The sequence below is a fragment of the Wolffia australiana genome, chromosome 5 (assembly GCF_029677425.1).
Source record: "Wolffia australiana isolate 7733 chromosome 5, ASM2967742v1".
In the NCBI taxonomy this organism is placed as follows: domain Eukaryota; kingdom Viridiplantae; phylum Streptophyta; class Magnoliopsida; order Alismatales; family Araceae; genus Wolffia; species Wolffia australiana.
The window spans coordinates 20,647,459-20,666,307 of NC_135839.1; the positions used below are offsets into that span (position 1 = coordinate 20,647,459).

At 43.8% G+C, this 18,849-nt stretch overlaps 1 protein-coding gene and 1 long non-coding RNA gene across 2 annotated transcripts; one reads left to right on the forward strand and one right to left on the reverse strand.

Annotated features, from left to right (window-relative positions):
* The first annotated feature begins 9,885 nt into the window (after positions 1–9,885).
* Positions 9,886–18,396, forward strand: LOC144703434 (uncharacterized). Its single transcript, XM_078575600.1, has 11 exons — positions 9,886–10,712; positions 10,808–10,882; positions 10,948–11,019; positions 11,106–11,186; positions 11,616–11,713; positions 11,803–11,928; positions 12,062–12,110; positions 12,192–12,370; positions 13,220–13,309; positions 14,274–17,080; positions 18,004–18,396. Exons 1-11 carry the CDS (start codon positions 9,936–9,938, stop codon positions 18,372–18,374), a joined length of 4,725 nt encoding a protein of 1,574 aa, XP_078431726.1. The 5' UTR covers positions 9,886–9,935; the 3' UTR covers positions 18,375–18,396.
* Positions 12,886–13,384, reverse strand: LOC144703805 (uncharacterized). The gene is made up of 2 exons (XR_013581634.1): positions 13,214–13,384; positions 12,886–13,100 (listed from the first exon to the last, which is right to left on the reverse strand). It is a non-coding gene; the product is annotated as an uncharacterized LOC144703805 (long non-coding RNA).
* Positions 18,397–18,849: the final 453 nt, after the last annotated feature.

The following is an 18,849-nucleotide window of genomic DNA, read 5'->3' on the forward strand; positions in this document are numbered from 1 at the left end:
GTATCAACACAATCAATGACAAGTCAAATATCCTCCTTTGTCTCGATTGTCTCCCTTATCTAACCAGCATCGTAGTGACACCGTTTTGATTCCATCGGGAGTGGAGGAAAGCCAAGGATATAATGGAGAAGATGAATAGGCACGTGAAGAACTCTTGTATGGGTGAATTTTATTCAAGACCTTCCACAATTTATTAGTGTAGCTTTAGATCTCCAAATGATCATTTGTGTGTTACCCTCTGGGCCCATGTCTCAGTCTAGTTAACAAGTTCAGTGGTCCAATAACATTTATTGGTCTATCTAATTAGTTATCTATATCATCATATAGATTAATTAATCACGAATAATTCAAACCAATTGATAGGTCAAATTTTCAGCCTGTTGGGGGATAATCTACTCCTCGCACTCTATAAGATGCAAAGGAGTAAAATTACTCTCTTGTGGACTTTTACCATAATCGGTAATTGTGTATGTTTAGTCCTCATCTGCTTGAAGTTCCCAGGATGACATAGGCTATTTTCAACTATCAAAACCTAATCTGTCACTCGACTTTGTACTGATAACTTGGAAATTAATATAGATCTCTTATTCAACATTTCATTGCTTGGCTTAGGAATTCATCAAATCATTTTCTTGAGTGATCTCATGTTATACTAAGGGCGGATGATCCCATCTTGAACTCTTGATCATATTTATAAACTTTTTTATGTACCTGAACAATGATGATTGGGAATTCCATAAATAGTAACTTGTAGGTTATTGTCAAAGTACAACCGTTCATCCATAAGGTGCCTTTAATATCTCAAGTGTAAGGATCACTTACATAATTATAACATGAATCAAGCTAATTCATAATTGGGTATTATATCATTCTAGGATTCAAACGGATAAATTTTCATGAACTCTTTTCACTAAATAGCAAGATATGCCCTTTGAGTCTCCAAACAAATGGCTACGAGATTGGTCATACTCGTCATATGAATGGGACTAGATAGTATTATTCTATCTAGATATTTTGATGTCCTGATCAAGTATCCCTTTAATAAGAGTATTCTGAACACATGCTTCAAGACATGTGATTTCCACATAGGATCTCATCAGATGTTATCAACTCGGATGATGAAGTCATGCACTTCATCATAATCATCACACATACCTTCTATTGATTATATTTTATTAATGAACACTAAGTGTGATATGGAGTGTGTGATTTTCTTCCCATGAACATATATTTCCATCCTCACATCCTTGAATTTTCTAAAGAATCATTAGTGATGTTTGGCTCATATTTCTATTTTATTACTGATTGACGGCTCAGAAAGTGCCATTAGTCAAAAAATAAAGTTTATTTAATGTGTGGTAAGGTGATGCATCACTGCATGCAACGTTAACTTATTTTATCCGTATGGTGAATGTCATGATGACATAAACACATGCCACTACTTTTTACGTGTCGAGCATTATTTGTACCTAAATATTCTTTTTCTTTAATTTGGTGACACATGGCACTGTATCTCAATCTTTGAAATAAAATTTGTCGTTATCTTTGTCACTCTTTTTTCTATTGATCCATGTTTCCTATGAGTTAATAAAACTTACGAATTAGCTAATGAATGACCTTTGTAGAGTCCCACTTTGTGATGCCATGGTTTCAGCTTTTTGGAATGAATAACAAATGTAGTCATTCATCGCCAATCAAGTAAGTCAAAAAACAGCAATTTACAGGACATAAATAAAACTATAAAACCTTAAATAATTTCCACAAATATATATATCTATGATTTTCTTATCATATCATAAAATTCTAAATTAATTTATTCTAACTTATAAAATTAATATTAAATCTGGATAAAAATACCAAAAATATAGACAACAATATGATTTCACTCTGATTTTATTTAATCATTGAAAGTTTAAAACATGCATATATTATAATTTATTGCATATAAGCATGAAAAATGGATGCTATTAATCAAATAATTTAGTGTGGTATCAGACCTCGAGTAAGTCGCTAAATCGTAGTCGAGAAAGGGGATAGGATGCTTAAGATAGTTTCAGAATGGGAGTGTTTGGCTACTTCAGTTTCCTTAATATTCAAAGGTTAATATTTGTTTGAAGTTTTCTCCATTGTTGACAGCCACGCTCATAGCGAGTCAATCTTAAGAGGCTGGATAGCAGGATTGAGTTATTGGATTTGCAATATTCCTTTTTCACATGTAAATATTGATTCTTTTCTGATAAGTTTACAGATTTTCATCTATCATCTCAAAGCCACTGTTTTATATTGTGGCATTGTGGACCTCACATTCTGAGTTTAACGTGTCCTTTATTATGCATCATGGATATGTGGATCTCCACATATTTGAAGCCAAATAATTCAATCATAAGTCAATTTTAAAAATAAAAAAGAATACTGTATTAAAATACATGATGAAATGCTTGAGGTCCCAACTAAGCCTTCCATAAGATAAACATAGCTATTGACATAAATAAACTTGTGTGCGTGTAGAAAGTTACCCTCAGTGATATGATTACTTAGTGACACCAACACTTGGCTTCCTACATGAAATGGTGCATGAATGATACAGCCTCAATGGTTCCTAATGAAATGTGATTTAGGTATCATGTAATCATGTATGGTCATAAGTGATTTTAAAACGTCATTACTTCATATGCATCTATGTTAATACATCAAAAGTACTTATTTCGTGCATGGATTCAGTTTAAAAAATGTTTTTTTGTTGAAATTTGGAGAGATCAGATACATTGTTTCTCTGATAGAATTTACAGAGCTCATTTAAGTGAGTTTGTCCATCAAATATTCATTTATTTTTGCATTTTAATGGAAAAAATGAGAAAATATATGTATTTAACAACTCATGCATCAGCAAGGATAGCCTTGTTCGAAAGAAAATTCAACCAGAATATCAAAGTCAATTGGGATTGTGCTTTTCCAGTGATGCTGGTATATCACCCCGATAAAGCAGAAATGAACCCAAACTCAGACTCAAAGCATGGGAAAGGTAGCATCTAACACAGCCTCAATTTGTGAGTCTCTAACTCACTCGTAATCTTTCACATCCCTGGTCTAATATATCACATTGATTACAGGGGAGTAAGATAAAGATTTAATTCTGATGAATTACCTTAAAAATTCTTGAAATAGTGCTTTACTGACTATTTAAAATACATAAATACCAAATAGCATGGGTTGAAATGCTATCTCTTTATATTGAGAAAACACAAGGTTTATGAGAAATTTTTGGGGTAATTTTTTCAATCATAATGAATAACATCCTGAGTATTTTATGTAATAAGTATTTGATTTTTTGTTTAAAACTCAAGAAGAATCCAATGTTACTATTCATTTGTAATAAGGTGTTAAGATGTAGTCATAATTTTTTGTTATATTTAAAAAATATTAATGACACCATACATTTTTGTTGTCTCATATGTGTCAAATATCAAAATTACCCAAATAAAAATATATTCATAGTTATGAAAATATTTTTACATCGACACTATAGGACAAAGAAAAAATAACGTAGCCTTAATTTGACCAATGTGATTTTGAATAGCTTTGCTGCTATTTCTATAATTTGGTGCACTATTTCATATTGCATTCTTTTTCTATTTCATGGGGTGAAACGTTGTTCGCTGAGAGGACTACTGATTCATTAAATTTTTTGAATATTTTGTCTTATATCTATTTTTTCATCTAAATCAAATCACTTCCAGGTTTCTTAGGTTGTATTTCCTTTGCATTTAATTTGACCTTTGAGTCAACTCATATGTGGCTTGAAGAGATATTTAGGACCCATACATAGGATGGAAACTCCTGATGAATCGGAATTATTCCTTTATACTGGAACCTTTTTATCAGACATGTCAACTCTTCTCATTGTCTATATCTTCTTTCAGAGCATCCATTACAGGAGCGAAGACCATGGATCATGATCAGGAGGGCAACTAGAGAATCCGACTTATCCACTATTTGAGACCTGTTCAGAGTCACCCAATGACCTTTCCCAATGCCTCTATTAATATATCTGTCCACTTTAGAAACCAGGCACACATGCACAAATGGCTACCAGAATTCTATAGATTACGATTGGAAGATGCATACATGCATGTCTCACGTACATAGATCAGATTAGGCTATTCCCTAGTACAGTAAAGAATAGAGATAAAGATTGGCTAATGAGATCAGATCAAGAGTTTCGCGTACAGACAGAATGGAACAAGACTTTTTTTATATGGGAATAAGATGAGAACAATTAGAAAGACTATACCGGAATTTACACTAGAGACAAGAGAATCATTTCATGATGCATAGATATGTCACTAGATAGTGTCCTCATCATGGTTTGTTCAGTCGTCAGCACACTCATATTTTTTATGATGTTACAGGGCACAGGTTAGATATTTGCTAGATGTGACATATGTTGGAATATTTATGAGCAATTCTGACGATGGTGCCATAGAGCTGACTGAGATAGCAGGTGAAAGTAGCCAACATAATATTGCAAAACCATTCAAAGGAGAATCACATAGTAGAGGGATGTTGGACACAGAATTAGTGTTCATGATATGGCATTGGAATAGATAGAAAGAATGACCCAATTCTAGAACCTCCGAGATAAGCACAAAAATTAAAAATGGATCTGGTCTTGCCCCAATATGTCTCCTATTTAACATACTGACAATTAAAAGGGAGAAAGATGAAGATGGATTCTTCAACCTATATATCTCCTATTGAACATAGTTCATCCAAATTTTATTGAATACCTTTGGGAAATTTATGGAATTGTCTAATAAGAATTAACTATAACTAAAATACCTTAGCCAGCAAGTGTTTAGGTAGTGCTAGTTGATTGAGGCATGACTGAGATGAGTGGGGAGAGATTTCTGAAAAACCACTTTTGATTGCGAAAAGAATGGCAGCAGATGCATGTTCTCAAGGTTGGGTTCTAGAGTCCTAGATCTGGATGAAGAAATCAAAACAATATGCAGCGGAAGACTTTTGTGAAATCCTACGGCATCGATGAAATCATGAAATGAAGTTCCTTTGCACGGACCGCATTCGTGATTTCTTGGATCCCGGAGTGAGACGAGTCGAGCTGCACAAGTGTGCAGCCTCTAGACGTATCCACATGATCCTACTCGGCACACCGAATCTCCACCTCGTTGACGAGCCCCGTTCAATCTCCGTCGTCGTCTATACGTCATCCCGATTGCATCGTGAGTGGAGAGGGGTTGTGGGGAGAAGGGAGAAGAAGGGGAAGGCCCTTGAACAATTCTGGCCTGGGTTAATTTTGTTCAAGGCCTTCCCCTATTTATACTAAGTGGGTATTTTTCATAAAACCCCCAAAACTTAAGTATATCTTCCAATGTCTAAAAGACCATTTATGTGTGACCCTCTAGGCCCATGTATCAGTCTAGTTAGCGACTCCAATGTTCCAATAACCTTTATTGGCCTTCCAAATTAATTAACTATATCATCATATAGATTAATTAATGTCGGTTCGATTTAACCCAATCGATAGGTCGAGTCTCCAACACATGGGGTGCCAAGCTACACCTCGTGTTCTAGACGATACAAAGAAGTGTGTATCGACTCACTCATGGAACCTGTTTGTCATCGATTACCGTGTATGTATAGTCCCTCATCCACTTAACGCTCCTAGGATGACTTCGGGTATGGTCAAGTGTCAAACCCTAATTGGTCATCCGAGTTAGCACTAATGCATTCGGAAATCATCGGAGAACTCTTTTCTGATATTTCACTGTCTTGGCCAAAGACTTCATCGCATCATCTTCCTTGAGCTGTCACCTCTTAAACCGAGGGTGGAGGATCCCATCTTCACCACTTAATCATCTTTGTAAACTTCTTGATGTGTCAAACTAAGACTGTTTAGAACCCCATGATTATAAGCAGTGGAGTGGAGAAAGAGATATGGATAGGTTTCGCTAGTTATGATAGAAATGGATGGTTGACAAGCATTGATAATTGGTAGAGTTGGTTGTAGCATGTAGAAAGGTTTTGACCTCGGTTATCATTGAAAAGATGACATAGGAAAAGGAAAAAGAAATAAACTCAATAGATATAAGATCACATCAAACTCATTATCATATGTTTACGATGGCCCTAAGAACCAAATCTAAGGGGCCCAATAAAATTTTAATTTTCATTTTCATACTGGTGGTAAGGAATTATCTATATGATTACAATAAATAATAAGGAAGTTTCATCCTCTAAAAGGAAATGCCCTTTTGGATTGCTTTTTTTATGATGAAGATGCCTTCATTTATAGGTGTACCAACCAAAGAGATTACAGGACACCCATCCCCCTATTTAGTCAATAATTGAAGGCATCATTCATTAAATTTTCCCATCTTCTCTCATACATCTTGGCATTTTATAGCCCTGTGAAACAAAATTTAGAGAGATCTAGTATTGTTGTTGAATGTTTTAATGAGTGCAAAGGTGTTTCATTAGAGTGGAAGAAGGCATCACTTAGCTCTAAAAGACATTTCTAGAACCAAGCAGTTTATAGGTATTCAGAGGTAAGAGGTAAGACCACAATCCCTCCTTGAAAACTCATTCTTAATAATCCTACTGTCAACGCCTAAAAAAATTCACATTTCATATGTCCATTCTCCTATCTCATTTCCACATAAATGTTATTAAAAAACGCTTCCATTCCATCATACCGCCCTTATAATTGTGATATAACTATTGTACATTTCCTTTTAGGGTTTGACATTTGGGACCAAGACCGGTCAGTCTAGACTGAACCAGGATCGTCGGTCCACCATTTTGGGGTGGACTGGCTGGTTGGACCGGATCTGGTCCGATGGTCAAACCGAACAAGGACTGGATATTAAATGATAAATAAAAAACATTAAATTCTTGGTCAACCTATCGGCCTCCCCCCCCCCCTCCAAAGCTGCTCCCGCCGGTCACGGGCACCTCCTCCTCCTCCCACCGGTCACATGCACCTCCTCACGCTGGTTCTGCACTTCCCACCCCACCCCCACCCCCCCTGGTTCCATGCTTCCCACCAACGTGGTGGTGCTCATCCTCCCCACACATTGCGCTTCCCCCCCCCTCCCCCCCCCTCATACCCTTCTTCCTGGTCGTGCTCCCTCTCCCCACCCCCCGTGTTTCCTCTCTCTCTCTCTCTCACTCACACTCTCTCTCTCGCACACACACACACACTCTCTCTCACGTTCTCTCCCACACACACTCTCTCTCTCTCCCACTCTCTGGGTTCCACTTTCGTGTGCTCAATCCCCGTTTCTTTCTCTCCTCCAACTGTCAAGTTTGCTTCATTATTCTTTAAGGTATGTTAGGTTTACCCGCTTCTTTCTGTATCTCAATCATTCTACTCCCTACTCTGTCAAGTTTTCCCATTTTGTTATCCTTCTACTCTTCTTTTTTTATTCTTTTTTTCACCATCCGTTCTTCTTTCTATTTTATTTTTATCCTGTTTTTTAATTATTCTTCTCTTTTACTTTATTCATCTTTTCATTATCTGTTCTTTTTATTTTCTTTCCTTTTTATTCTTCTTTTCTTCTTATTTTGTTCTTCTTTCTTCTTATTTTCATCGTCTTTTCTTCTTATTTTATTATTCTTATCCCTTCTTATTCTTCATTTACATTTTTCTTCTTATTTCCATCGTCTTTTCTTCGTATTTTATTATTACTTTTCTCTCTCTTTTCCTTTTTCCTCTTTCTCCTGGTTTTCTAATTTCTCATTATATTTCTTTTCCTTCTTCTTCGTTTCTTTTTCTTTGATTCTTCTTTTATTTTTCTATTATTCTTCTTTCAATAATCTTTACTTCTTATTCTTTGTTTTATTTTCCAAGATGGGATTTATAGGTGACTTTGCAATAAATTTTCCCTTTCATAAGAAGTCCACACCAAATTTTTTATTTTGACATTTGTTTTTCAAGTTTGACAAGTGAACATGACTGGACTGCGATCAGACCAGGACAGGCTCAGGAGTGGACGAGACCGGACCACAACTGGACCGATTGTTAGGTAAGTTTTAGGTCCTTGTTATAAGGAGAGACTGTACTGGGACTGAAACCCTATTTCCTTTACCCACATAATCCCAGCCTCAATCATATTTTCTATTATTAATCTTCTTACACATGTTACGATAACCACAATAATCCATCCTATCATTTGACAGCCCTCTAATATTCCTACTAATAATTATTTCTCTATTTCCTAATCTCCCACAAATAGTTTATATCTTCCACTCACCCTCTTCATCTGTACCCTTGTCCTTATTCTCATTCTTTATACCTTATATAATTCATATCTTCAACACAGTCTGATAAATTATCTCTATCTCCTTATACATGTTATCTCGTTCTTTCTCTTTTCCTAAACTAAATATCTTTATCTGAAACAACAGTTCCCAGTAGATTCAACCCTTTAGTACCGCACTCTAAGTGTGTGCATTTTATATCTGTATTACACCAATTCAATGGCATTTAATGATAAGTATTCCCTTAAATCAACATCATTAGTCCTCTTTCAGGACTCCTTGAAAGAAGATGATGTCTCCCGAGTTCCATACAGGCAACATGTGCCCTCCAAATTTCCATTCATGTTGTGTTTCTTACATCCCAAATTGGACTCCTTGACCCCAATATTATCAATCCACCAAATAAACATATGCACCCCCCCCCCCACCGTTTATGATTATTTGGGGCACTTCCCTCCAAATTTCCATTGAAGTTGTGTTTCTTACATCTCAAATGGGACTCCCTGAACCCAATATTTTCAATCCACCAAATAAACATATGCCCTCCCCCCTATGCTCGTTTGGGCCATTTCCCATCCAAATTTCCAGTATCTCTTACATTTCAAATTGGACATCCTGAGCCCAATCTTTTCAATCTGCCAGATTAACATTTATTGTGCCGGGACATGGACAGGATGGTTTTTCGTCCCAGGATGAAAAAGTGGGCCCGTCCGCGAGGTTGGAGGAAAACTGGGACGAAAATTCGTCCTAAGACAAACGGATGAGACCATTTTCGTCCACTCTGACAAAAAACCGTCCCGTTAGGATGTCTCGGACAAAAAAACAGTCCCATCCGCGTCCCTACACTGATTCCAGATGTCAGATGGGATGATCTTTGTCCCGTCCCGTCCGTTGTCCACGTCTCGGAAGATACGGAACTATATTAGTGCAGGGACGCGGACGGGACATTCTTTTCGTCTCAGGATGAAAAAATTGTCCCGTCCACGAGGTTGGACGAAAACCGGGATTGAAATTCATCCCAAGATAAATGGACGGGACGCTTTTTGTCCACTCTGACAAAAAAACCATCCCGTCCGGACATCTAAGAAAAAAAAACTGTACCGTCCGCGTCCCTACACTGATTCTGAATGTCAGACGGGACGATCTTCATCCTGTCCTGTCCATCGTCCATGTCCCGGACGATCCGGAACTCTAGTCGTGCAGGACGCGGACAGGACATTTTTTTTGTCCCAGGACAAAAAAAATCGTCCCATCCGCGAGCTTGGACGAAAACCGGGATGGAAATTCTTTCCAAGACAAACGAACGACGGTTTTCTTCCACTCTGACGAAAAAACCATCATGTCCGCGTCCCTACTCTGATTCCGGATGCTGCATGGGACAATCTTCATCCCATCCTGTCCCATCGATCGTCCACGTCCCGGATGATCCGAAACTGTATTAACATGTGCCCCTCAATAATCATACAAAGCGTCCATTCAACTCGGGTTTCGCCCATCGCAAATAAGATTTCCAGAGCCCAGTCTTTTCAATCCACCTTCTACAATCCTTTGGGTGCACTTGGAGCTTCTCGCTAGCGGGCCTGTACAGGGCCCATCAAGACAACGGATAAAAAAGAGACGAACTCCCTCTGGGAAGAGCAGCAGCCCTCAAGGAGATGCAGATTCAAGGACTGATGATGATACGCGGGCTGCCTTCTCTCCGCTCGTCCTGGACGTCCATCACCGTCCCCCGCCATGCCTGCGGCTGCGGCGCGTCACGCCGTCCGCTCGCCGCGTCATCCAGACCCATCCTCCTTCCCAGAAGAAGACCCATCGCCGCCTCCCCGTCATCCGATGACGAAACCAGAGACACCGAGCTCGAGCTGCTCGGCAAACCCTCCCCCATCCCAATCCCAGAAGAAGAAGAAGAAGAAACCGACGTCTCGGCCGAAATGGACGCCGCCCTCGCCCCCTTTCTCAAGTTCTTCCGAGCTAGGGATTCCGCCGAAGAGTCCGGCGACGAGGATCTCGAATCTGGGCCGTCCGATGAAGCCGGAGATGGGGGGATGATCGGGGTGGAATATTACGATCCCGCCCTCGGGGATTTCGTCGTCGGAGTCGTCGTCTCCGGCAACGAGAACAAGCTCGATGTGAACGTTGGAGCGGATAGGCTGGGGACGATGCTGACCAAGGAGATTCTCCCCTTCTACGAGGGTGACGTGGAGCGGTCTCTCTGCAATTTGCAGAAGGACGTGGGAGAGTTTACCGTTGCCGGAAGGGTTGGAATCGCGGTCGAGGAGGAAGCTCTGACCGGGGATAATGGGCCGGGCAGGCCGGTTGTCGAAGTGGGCTCGGTCGTCTTTGCTGAGGTATTGGGCCGGACTTTGAGCGGGCGGCCTCTCCTCTCCACGAGGAGGCTGGTTCGGAGAGTGGCTTGGCATCGAGTGAGGCAGGTCCTCTTCTTTCTTTACCTTGGGGAGATGGCGAGGAATGTACACTAATTGTATTTAGTTGTTTTGATTCTTGAATTATGTATTAAAACTTGCAGATAGAACGACTGGGAGAGCCGATTGATGTGGTAATCACGGAATGGAACACTGGAGGCTTGCTCACTAGAATCGAGGTACGGCGAGTATGGAATGATTAAGGATTATCGGAAAGTTTTCAATTAATTCCGTAAATTTTCAGGGTTTGCGGGCGTTTCTCCCCAAGGCGGAATTGATGAACAGAGTAAACAATTTCAGAGACTTGAAAGAAAATGTAACTCCTTCGGTGATCGGTTATGCGTGAGATTCGTGAAGATTTGCCCTAGTTTGTTGATTTATTGTTTTATGATATGGTTGAAGGTCGGTCGACGTGTATCGGTATGCATCACGCGGATTGATGAAGAGAAGAATGACTTGATCATCAGCGAGAGAGAAGCTTGGGTGAGTAAATACTTCAGAAACGAGTAATGAATCCAACGACTGATTCATGTATTTCCCCTCAAAGATTTAGCCACGATGCAGTTCGAGAAGATTTATGAAACACGAACTTTGTAGAAAGATTACGTTGTTGCTATTATGAGATAATTTCGGCTGAAAAAGAAATGGGTAATCTCCATGCCATATCAGTGTGCGCAAGTGTGGGGAAATCGTGCATCGAATGCTATTTTTCTTCACATGCAGATTGAAGAGTTGGCATTTCATATAAATTCATGTAGTTCGTACGTGGAATACTACTGTGGGCCGATTGAGTGTGATTAAGATTGGATAATTGCAACACCGAGGCAAAAAATGTTTTGGTTCCCGATTTCAAAAATCATTCCCAATCTTTCTGCCGGAAAAATGTTTTTAACTGATATCATGGGATTTCAGGACATGCGAAATCTTCGGGAAGGAACTCTCTTGGATGGGACCGTAAAGAAAATATTTCCCTTTGGAGCACAAATAAGAATAGGCGACACAAATCGAAGGTAAGCACGATTATTAAGAAACATATGATCATGTGACAATGTAGAGTCATGTTCATACTAAACTCAATTCCTCTCTCCCCATCTCGCAGCGGTTTGTTGCACATCTCGAACGTCTCCAGAGCCCGCATAGGGTCCGTGGGCGACGTTCTTGAGGTCGACGAGAAGGTGAAGGTCCTCGTCATCAAGTCAATGTTTCCAGACAAGATTTTTCTAAGGTCAGCATTATAATTTAGATTAAGACCTAAGATTTCAGGAACAATTTAATGTTCCTGTTCGGTTGTTGATATTTAAAGATCAGCGATTCATCAAATCTGTTCACCTCACTATCGAAGCTTTAAAATAACGCAGCATTGCGCATCTGGAAGGGGAGCCCGGCTTGATTCTCACCAATAAAGAGGTGGGTATCAGTTAAAATCATTATCTTCCTCATCATTCTCTCAGCCGTTGATCTCATATTTTCAACGGCTCCGATCTGCAGAGGGTTTTCGCAGAGGCCGAAGAAATGGGAAGAAGGTACAGGCAGAAGCTACCCACCTTCTCGGGGACCCAAAGGGTCGACAAACGCAGCCCTGTGGAGCCCCTTTACCCATTCGACGACGAAGCCAGATTGTACTCCAATTGGAAATGGTTTAGATTCCAAAGTGATGAACAGAACTAGGATCTCTACAATTGCTCTTTAGCTGCATGTAGATGATGCCTGGATTAGCGCTAAATCTTCCGGATCATTGATTCTAAAGTTTTCTGTGAATCTTCTGCAAGGCATAAGATTTTCCTTATTTTACTCGTCCCGAAATAAAACGGTCAGAAAGAGTGCCTCAGAACCCTAGGCGGATCAGTGCAAACCAGCTTCGCCGGTTAATCTTCCGCCTATGGCTTCTCCCTAGAGTATGATCTTTTTTGCCCCTATTCCCGAGGCGCTTCACAACCTTTCACAAAGATTACGGTTCCAAGAAACCATTGAAGGGGGGGAAATAATTTATGGAAAACAATATCATTCTATGAGAAAAAAGAAAAATATAAGAGATAGAAAACGTTTATTTTTGCTTTGAAACTTCGATTCAATTGAAAATTAATTAGATTCAATTAAGCAGATGTCATAAATTATCAATTTATTTCAAAGAGAAGCATACGCGAAAGAAACAGAGTACTTTCTTTTTGCTCAGAAACTCAGATTTAAATAAATTTGAATTAGAAGTAGCTGCTTTACAGATTTGAGGGGCCATGGCTCGTAATGTTCGAAAAAGAGGAAGAAAATTATAGGATAGAAATTAACAACTTTTGTTTTGCTTTGAAACTAAAATTTAATGGAAATTGACTTAGAAGTACCTTGTTTGCAATCGGAGCCGGTCATAACGCCTATCGATGACGAGAAATCCAAATAAATCCTCTGCATTCACGGCTTTAATTAGGAGAGAAAACAGGAATCGCGGTAGAGATTTTCCTCGTTTGTTTCTAGATTGATGGCAGAAATCGCAATCGCTGCTAGCAAGACTCGTTTACCTTTAGCAATTTCCGAAGCGTCCTCGGCCCCCTCCGCCTCGCCATCACGAGCTCCAGTTTCCCAGGGAACGAGAGGAACGCGGTCGACATGCTCTGGTTGATCTTGAGGCAGTTTTTGGGCGGGAAAACGAGGAATCGACGTTTCGAATATCCCCAGTCCTTTTAAAGGGGCAGGCTGGACTAATCGCGCTTTCCAGGCCAAACAAATGAATCCAGCCCGTTGAGAGAGAATCCGACGGTCCCCACACTCGAAGTTGACAAGTAACGGTTTCCTATCGCCCAGAGCGGGGCCCACATTTCAAAAGACTCAATTCAGAGCGGGCTTGGCTGGTGCAACTTTTCGTCTAGCAGACTCTCTCTCTCACTTCTCTCTCTCTCTGTGCATGCGTACATCTCTCTCTGTGATTATCAAACTATGTCTCCTATATATCATTCTAATAATCTCTCTGCATATAATTTCCATCTTTCTTTCTCGACATCTATCCATCTAAAGATCGATCTTTCGCGTTCTTGTCTAATATCCATTTATCATGACTGTAATCTCTCTCTGGCTTAGTATCTATCCGAGGTAGCACATGAATCTCATGAATATCTCTCTCTCTCTCTCTGCCTCTATCCATCCATTTATATTTCTCTCTATCTCTATCTGTGCAAGTATATCGATATATATATATTATATATCTATTTGTCTCTCTATTTATCTCAATCTATCTCTATCTATCTCTCTTTATGTCTCTCTGTCTATCTATCTATCTCTATCAATCTCTCTATATATCTCTCTATCTATCGCCTATCTCAATCTATCTCTCTACCAATATCTCTATCTATCTATCTCTATCCGTCCACATGTCTATCTATCTATCTTCATCTGTCTATCTCTATCTATTTATCTATCTATCTCTATATCTATCTCTGATTCTCTATCTTTATATCAGTCTATCCATCTATCTCCATCTATCTCTATATCTCTCTCTATCTAGCTAGCTATCCATCCATCCATCCATCTATTTTGTCTCCACCGATCTTTATGGCACTATCTCTCTTCCTCTAAGGCATGAAGGCATCTTCCTCTATCGTTCTCGCTCTCGCTCACACACTCCCTCTCGCCTGCGCTCCAACGGACGCGAAGACAAGCCCAAAGCCCGGGCGGCGCCGCCGTCCAACCCCCCATGGCTCGCAGTCCAACCCTGTCCCTCGCTCTTCTCTCCCTTCTCTCTTTCTCAATCGCCGGGCTCTCTCCCGACGGCCAAGCCCTGCTCTCCCTCTCCCTCCCCCTCTCGTGGAACCCCGACGACGCGTCGCCCTGCGCGTGGCGCGGCGTGGCCTGCTCCCCCGACGGCCACGTCACCTCCCTCTCCCTCCCCTCGACCTTCCTCAACCTCTCCTCCCTCCCCGCCTCCCTCTCCTCTCTCTCCTCTCTCGCTTTCCTCAATCTCTCCTCCGCCAACGTCTCCGGCGAGCTCCCCGGCTGGCTCGGCCGCCTCTCCTCTCTCCGCGCCCTCGACCTCTCCGGCAACTCGCTCGTCGGCCCGATCCCACCCGCCATGGCCGAGCTCTCCTCTCTGGAGCTCCTCTGCCTTCAAGATAACCAGCTTTCCGGGCCCATTCCGGCCCAGTTGGGTTCCATGGCGGCTCTCCGCCAGCTCCGGCTCGGCGGGAACAAGGGAATCTCCGGCGCGATTCCCCCGGAGCTCGGCCGGCTGCAGAATCTCACCGTCCTCGGCGCCGCCGCCACCGGAATCTCCGGCCAGATTCCCCCCCAGCTCGGCCGGCTAAAGAATCTCCACACTCTCTCCCTCTACGACACCGCCCTCTCCGGCGCCGTCCCCCCCCAGCTCGGCTCCCTCTCCGAGCTTCGTAACTTGTACCTCCACCTTAACCTGCTCTCCGGCGCCATCCCCCCCGAGCTCGGCCGGCTTCAAAACCTCTCCCAGCTTCTCCTCTGGGGGAACTCCTTAACCGGAGAGATCCCCCCCGAGCTCGGCAACTGCACCTCTCTGACGGTCCTCGACCTCTCCGCGAACCGGCTCTCCGGTCGGATCCCCCGCGAGCTCGGCCAGCTTACCCTGCTCCAACAGCTCCATCTCTCCGATAACTCCCTCTCGGGGGCCATCCCCTCGGAGCTGGTCGGCAACTTGAGCTCCCTCGCGGTGCTGCAGATGGACAACAACGCGCTCTCCGGGGAGATCCCGCGGGAGATCGGACGGCTGAGATCGCTTCGGCAGCTCTTCTTGTGGGGGAACTCTCTCTCCGGCGAGATACCCCGCGAGCTGGGGGACTGCTCGGAGCTCTCCTCTCTCGATCTGTCGTTGAACTTGCTCGCGGGGGGGATTCCTGAAGAGATATTTGCGCTTGGGAAGCTCAACAAGCTTCTTCTGGTGGGGAATTCTCTGTCGGGGGAGCTGAGGATGAGAGAAGGAAGCTTTCCGGCTATGGCGAGGCTTCGTCTCGCTGGAAACCAGCTCTCGGGAAGAATCCCAATCGCCATGGCCGGTCTGCGGAACCTCGTCTTCCTCGACCTCTCCCTTAACCTGTTCTCCGGCGAGCTTCCGCCGTCCATGGCCGAGCTCGGAGCTCTCGAATCGCTCGACGCCCACGATAACCAGCTTTCCGGCGAGATTCCCGGCGAGCTCGGGAAGCTGGCGAGCCTTCAGCAGCTCGATCTCGGCGGGAATCGATTCTCCGGCGAGATTCCGGTTACCGTTGGCGACCTTCGCCGCTTGGAGAAGCTTGTTCTGAGGGGTAACCGGTTGACCGGGACGCTTCCCGGTTCCTTGGGGAAGATGACGAGGTTGACTCTCCTCGACCTAAGCAAGAACGCCATCTCCGGCGAGATCCCATCGGCTATCGGATTGTTGACCGGGTTGACCATGAGCTTGAACCTGAGCGGGAACCGGCTGACCGGGGAGCTGCCCACGGAGATGGCCGGGTTGACCCAGCTCCAGTCGCTGGACCTCTCCTCGAACCGGCTCAGCGGCGGGATCGGCGTCTTGGCCGCGTTGACCGGCCTCGCCTTCCTCAACATATCCGGCAACGACTTCTCCGGCCCGGTCCCGGTCAACGCCTTCTTCAACTCCGCACCCCCCGGCTCGTACGCCGGCAACCCGAAGCTCTGCACCTGGGTCAACGGTTTGACTTGCGCCGGGGGCCTCACCCCGGGAGCGGCGTTGACCACGGTGAGAAAGGCGGCGCTGGCCGGCTGCGCCACCGCGGCCGTCGCCGTCGCCGCGATCGCCGCCTGGGTTATGGTCCTCCGCCGCCGTGTCCGGGGGTTCCGGTCACCGCCCCCGGCGGCTTCCTCGTGGACGCTGACGCCGTTACAAACGCCGAGCTTCTCCGTGGAGGACGTCTTGGGCTGCCTTAAAGAAGAGAACTTGGTCGGGAAGGGCAGCTCCGGCGCCGTTTACAAGGCCGAGACCCCCGGCGGTGACGCGATCGCGGTCAAGAAGCTATGGCCGTCTATCGGGTTCGGATCCGAGATCGAGATTCTCAGTCGGATCCGGCACAGGAATATCGTTAAGCTTCTGGGGTATTGCACCAACGGCAGCGAGAAGCTCCTCCTGTACAGCTTCGTTCCCAACGGTAACCTGCACCGGCTTCTGAAGGAAAACCCTTGTCTTGACTGGGATGCGAGGTACAGGATAGCGGTGGGGGTGGCGCAGGGGCTGGCTTATCTCCACCACGACTGCAAGCCGGCGATTCTACACAGAGATGTTAAGAGCAGCAACGTTTTATTGGATTCCAAGTACGAAGCCTGCGTCGCGGATTTCGGCATTGCCAAGGAGATGACGGGATCGGTGGTGGGGGAGTCCCTCCACGCCATGGCCATGTCCAGGATCGCGGGTTCTTTCGGCTACATCGCCCCAGGCAAGTTCCTCTCTCTCTCTCTCTCTCTCTCTCTCTCTCTCTCTCTCTCTCTCTCTCTCTCTCTCTCTGCCTCTCTCTCTCTCTCTTTCTGTCCCTCCATCTCTGTCTCTCCCCAACTCTCTTTCTGTCCGTCTCTCTCTCTCGTCTGCCTCTCCCTGTCTCTCTTTCTCTGTGTCTCTGTCCATCTCTCTATCTCTCCCCCACTCTGTCTCTCTTTCTCTGTGTCTCTGTCCATCTCTCTATCTCTCCCCCACTCTGTCTCTCTCTCTCTCCATCTCTCTGTCTCTCCCCAACTCTCCCTCTCTCCCCCACTCTCTGTCTCCCTCTCTCTCTCTCTCTCTCCATCTCTCCGTCTCTCCCTACTTTATGTTTGTCGATCTCTCTCCATCTCTCTGTCTCTCCCAAATTCTCTGTCTCTCTCTCTCTATCTCCATCTCTCTGTCTCTCCCCAACTCTCTGTCTATCTCCCTCTCTCCATCTCTCTTTCTCTCTCTCTCTTTCTCTCTTTCTCTCTCTCCATTTGTCTGTCTCTTCCCAACTCTCTGTCTTTCTCTGTCTCTCTGTCTCTCTCTCTCTCCCTCTCCATCTCTCTGTCTCTCCCCAACTCTCTGTCTATCTATCTATTGTCTCTCTATCTCTCTCTCTGTCTAACTCTCTCTTTCTCTCTCTCTCTCAATCTATCTCTTGCGCTCTCTCTTGCGCTCCCCCTCTCTCTCTCTATCTATCTATCTCTTGCGCTCTCTCTCTCTCTCTCTCTCTCTCTCTCTCTCTCTCTCTCTCTCTCTCTCTCTCTATCTATCTATCTATCTCTTGCGCTCCCTCTCTCTCTCTATCTATCTATTGCGCTCCCTCTCTCTCTCTCTCTCCCGAGGGAATGGACGGAACTTGGACGGGTAAGGGGTCTGAGTCTGGGCTGGTTGCAGAATACGGCTACACCGTGAAGATAACGGAGAAGAGCGACGTGTACAGCTACGGGGTGGTGTTGCTGGAAATACTTAGCGGGCGCAGCGCGGTGGAGGAAGACGAAGGCCTGCACATAGTTGCACGGCTGAGAGAGAAGATTGGCTGCTTCGGGCTTTCAGTCGAGTTGTTGGACCCTTGGCTGAGAGAGATGCCGAGAAAGGCTGTACAAGAGATGCTCCAGACGTTGGGAATCGCCTTGTTCTGTGTGAACTCTTCTCCGTCAGAGAGGCCAACCATGAAGGAGGTGGTGGCGATGCTTACAGAGGTGAGAAGCCCACAAGAAGAGTGGGGGTTCAAGACAGTCTCCTTTAGGCCTCCCTTTCAGAGTTAGAAGGGTTTGTAAAGCTTTAGGATTCCTGTTCATCTTTCTAATGACTTTGGTTTTATATGAATCATGTTTCTTGCCTTTTTTTTCCCTCTACCCTTTTCTCATCACCAACAATAAATAAAGGTTAGCTCTCTAGTTTTTGCTCAAGGTACTCACGACGAAAAGTTAACCGATTCTAGCTTAAGTCCTTTGATCCCCCAGGTAAAAGACTTTGTTTTCACTGGATCTCACTTTTGTGAAAGAAATGTATAAATATGGTGAAATGGTTATGATTCATATATTAGAGTAGCCTATTCGCCTCAATCTCTAAACTTCTATTATACGATTTTAAGACTACAGTCGCCTGTTTGCCTAAATCCATTAATTTTTTAAGATAACAAACATTTGACAAGCACATTTTCCATATCTCTCTATTATATATTTCTCCTGCATCTTATCTTTCTTAATGTATCAGAATATTATTAAGAGATGCACATTT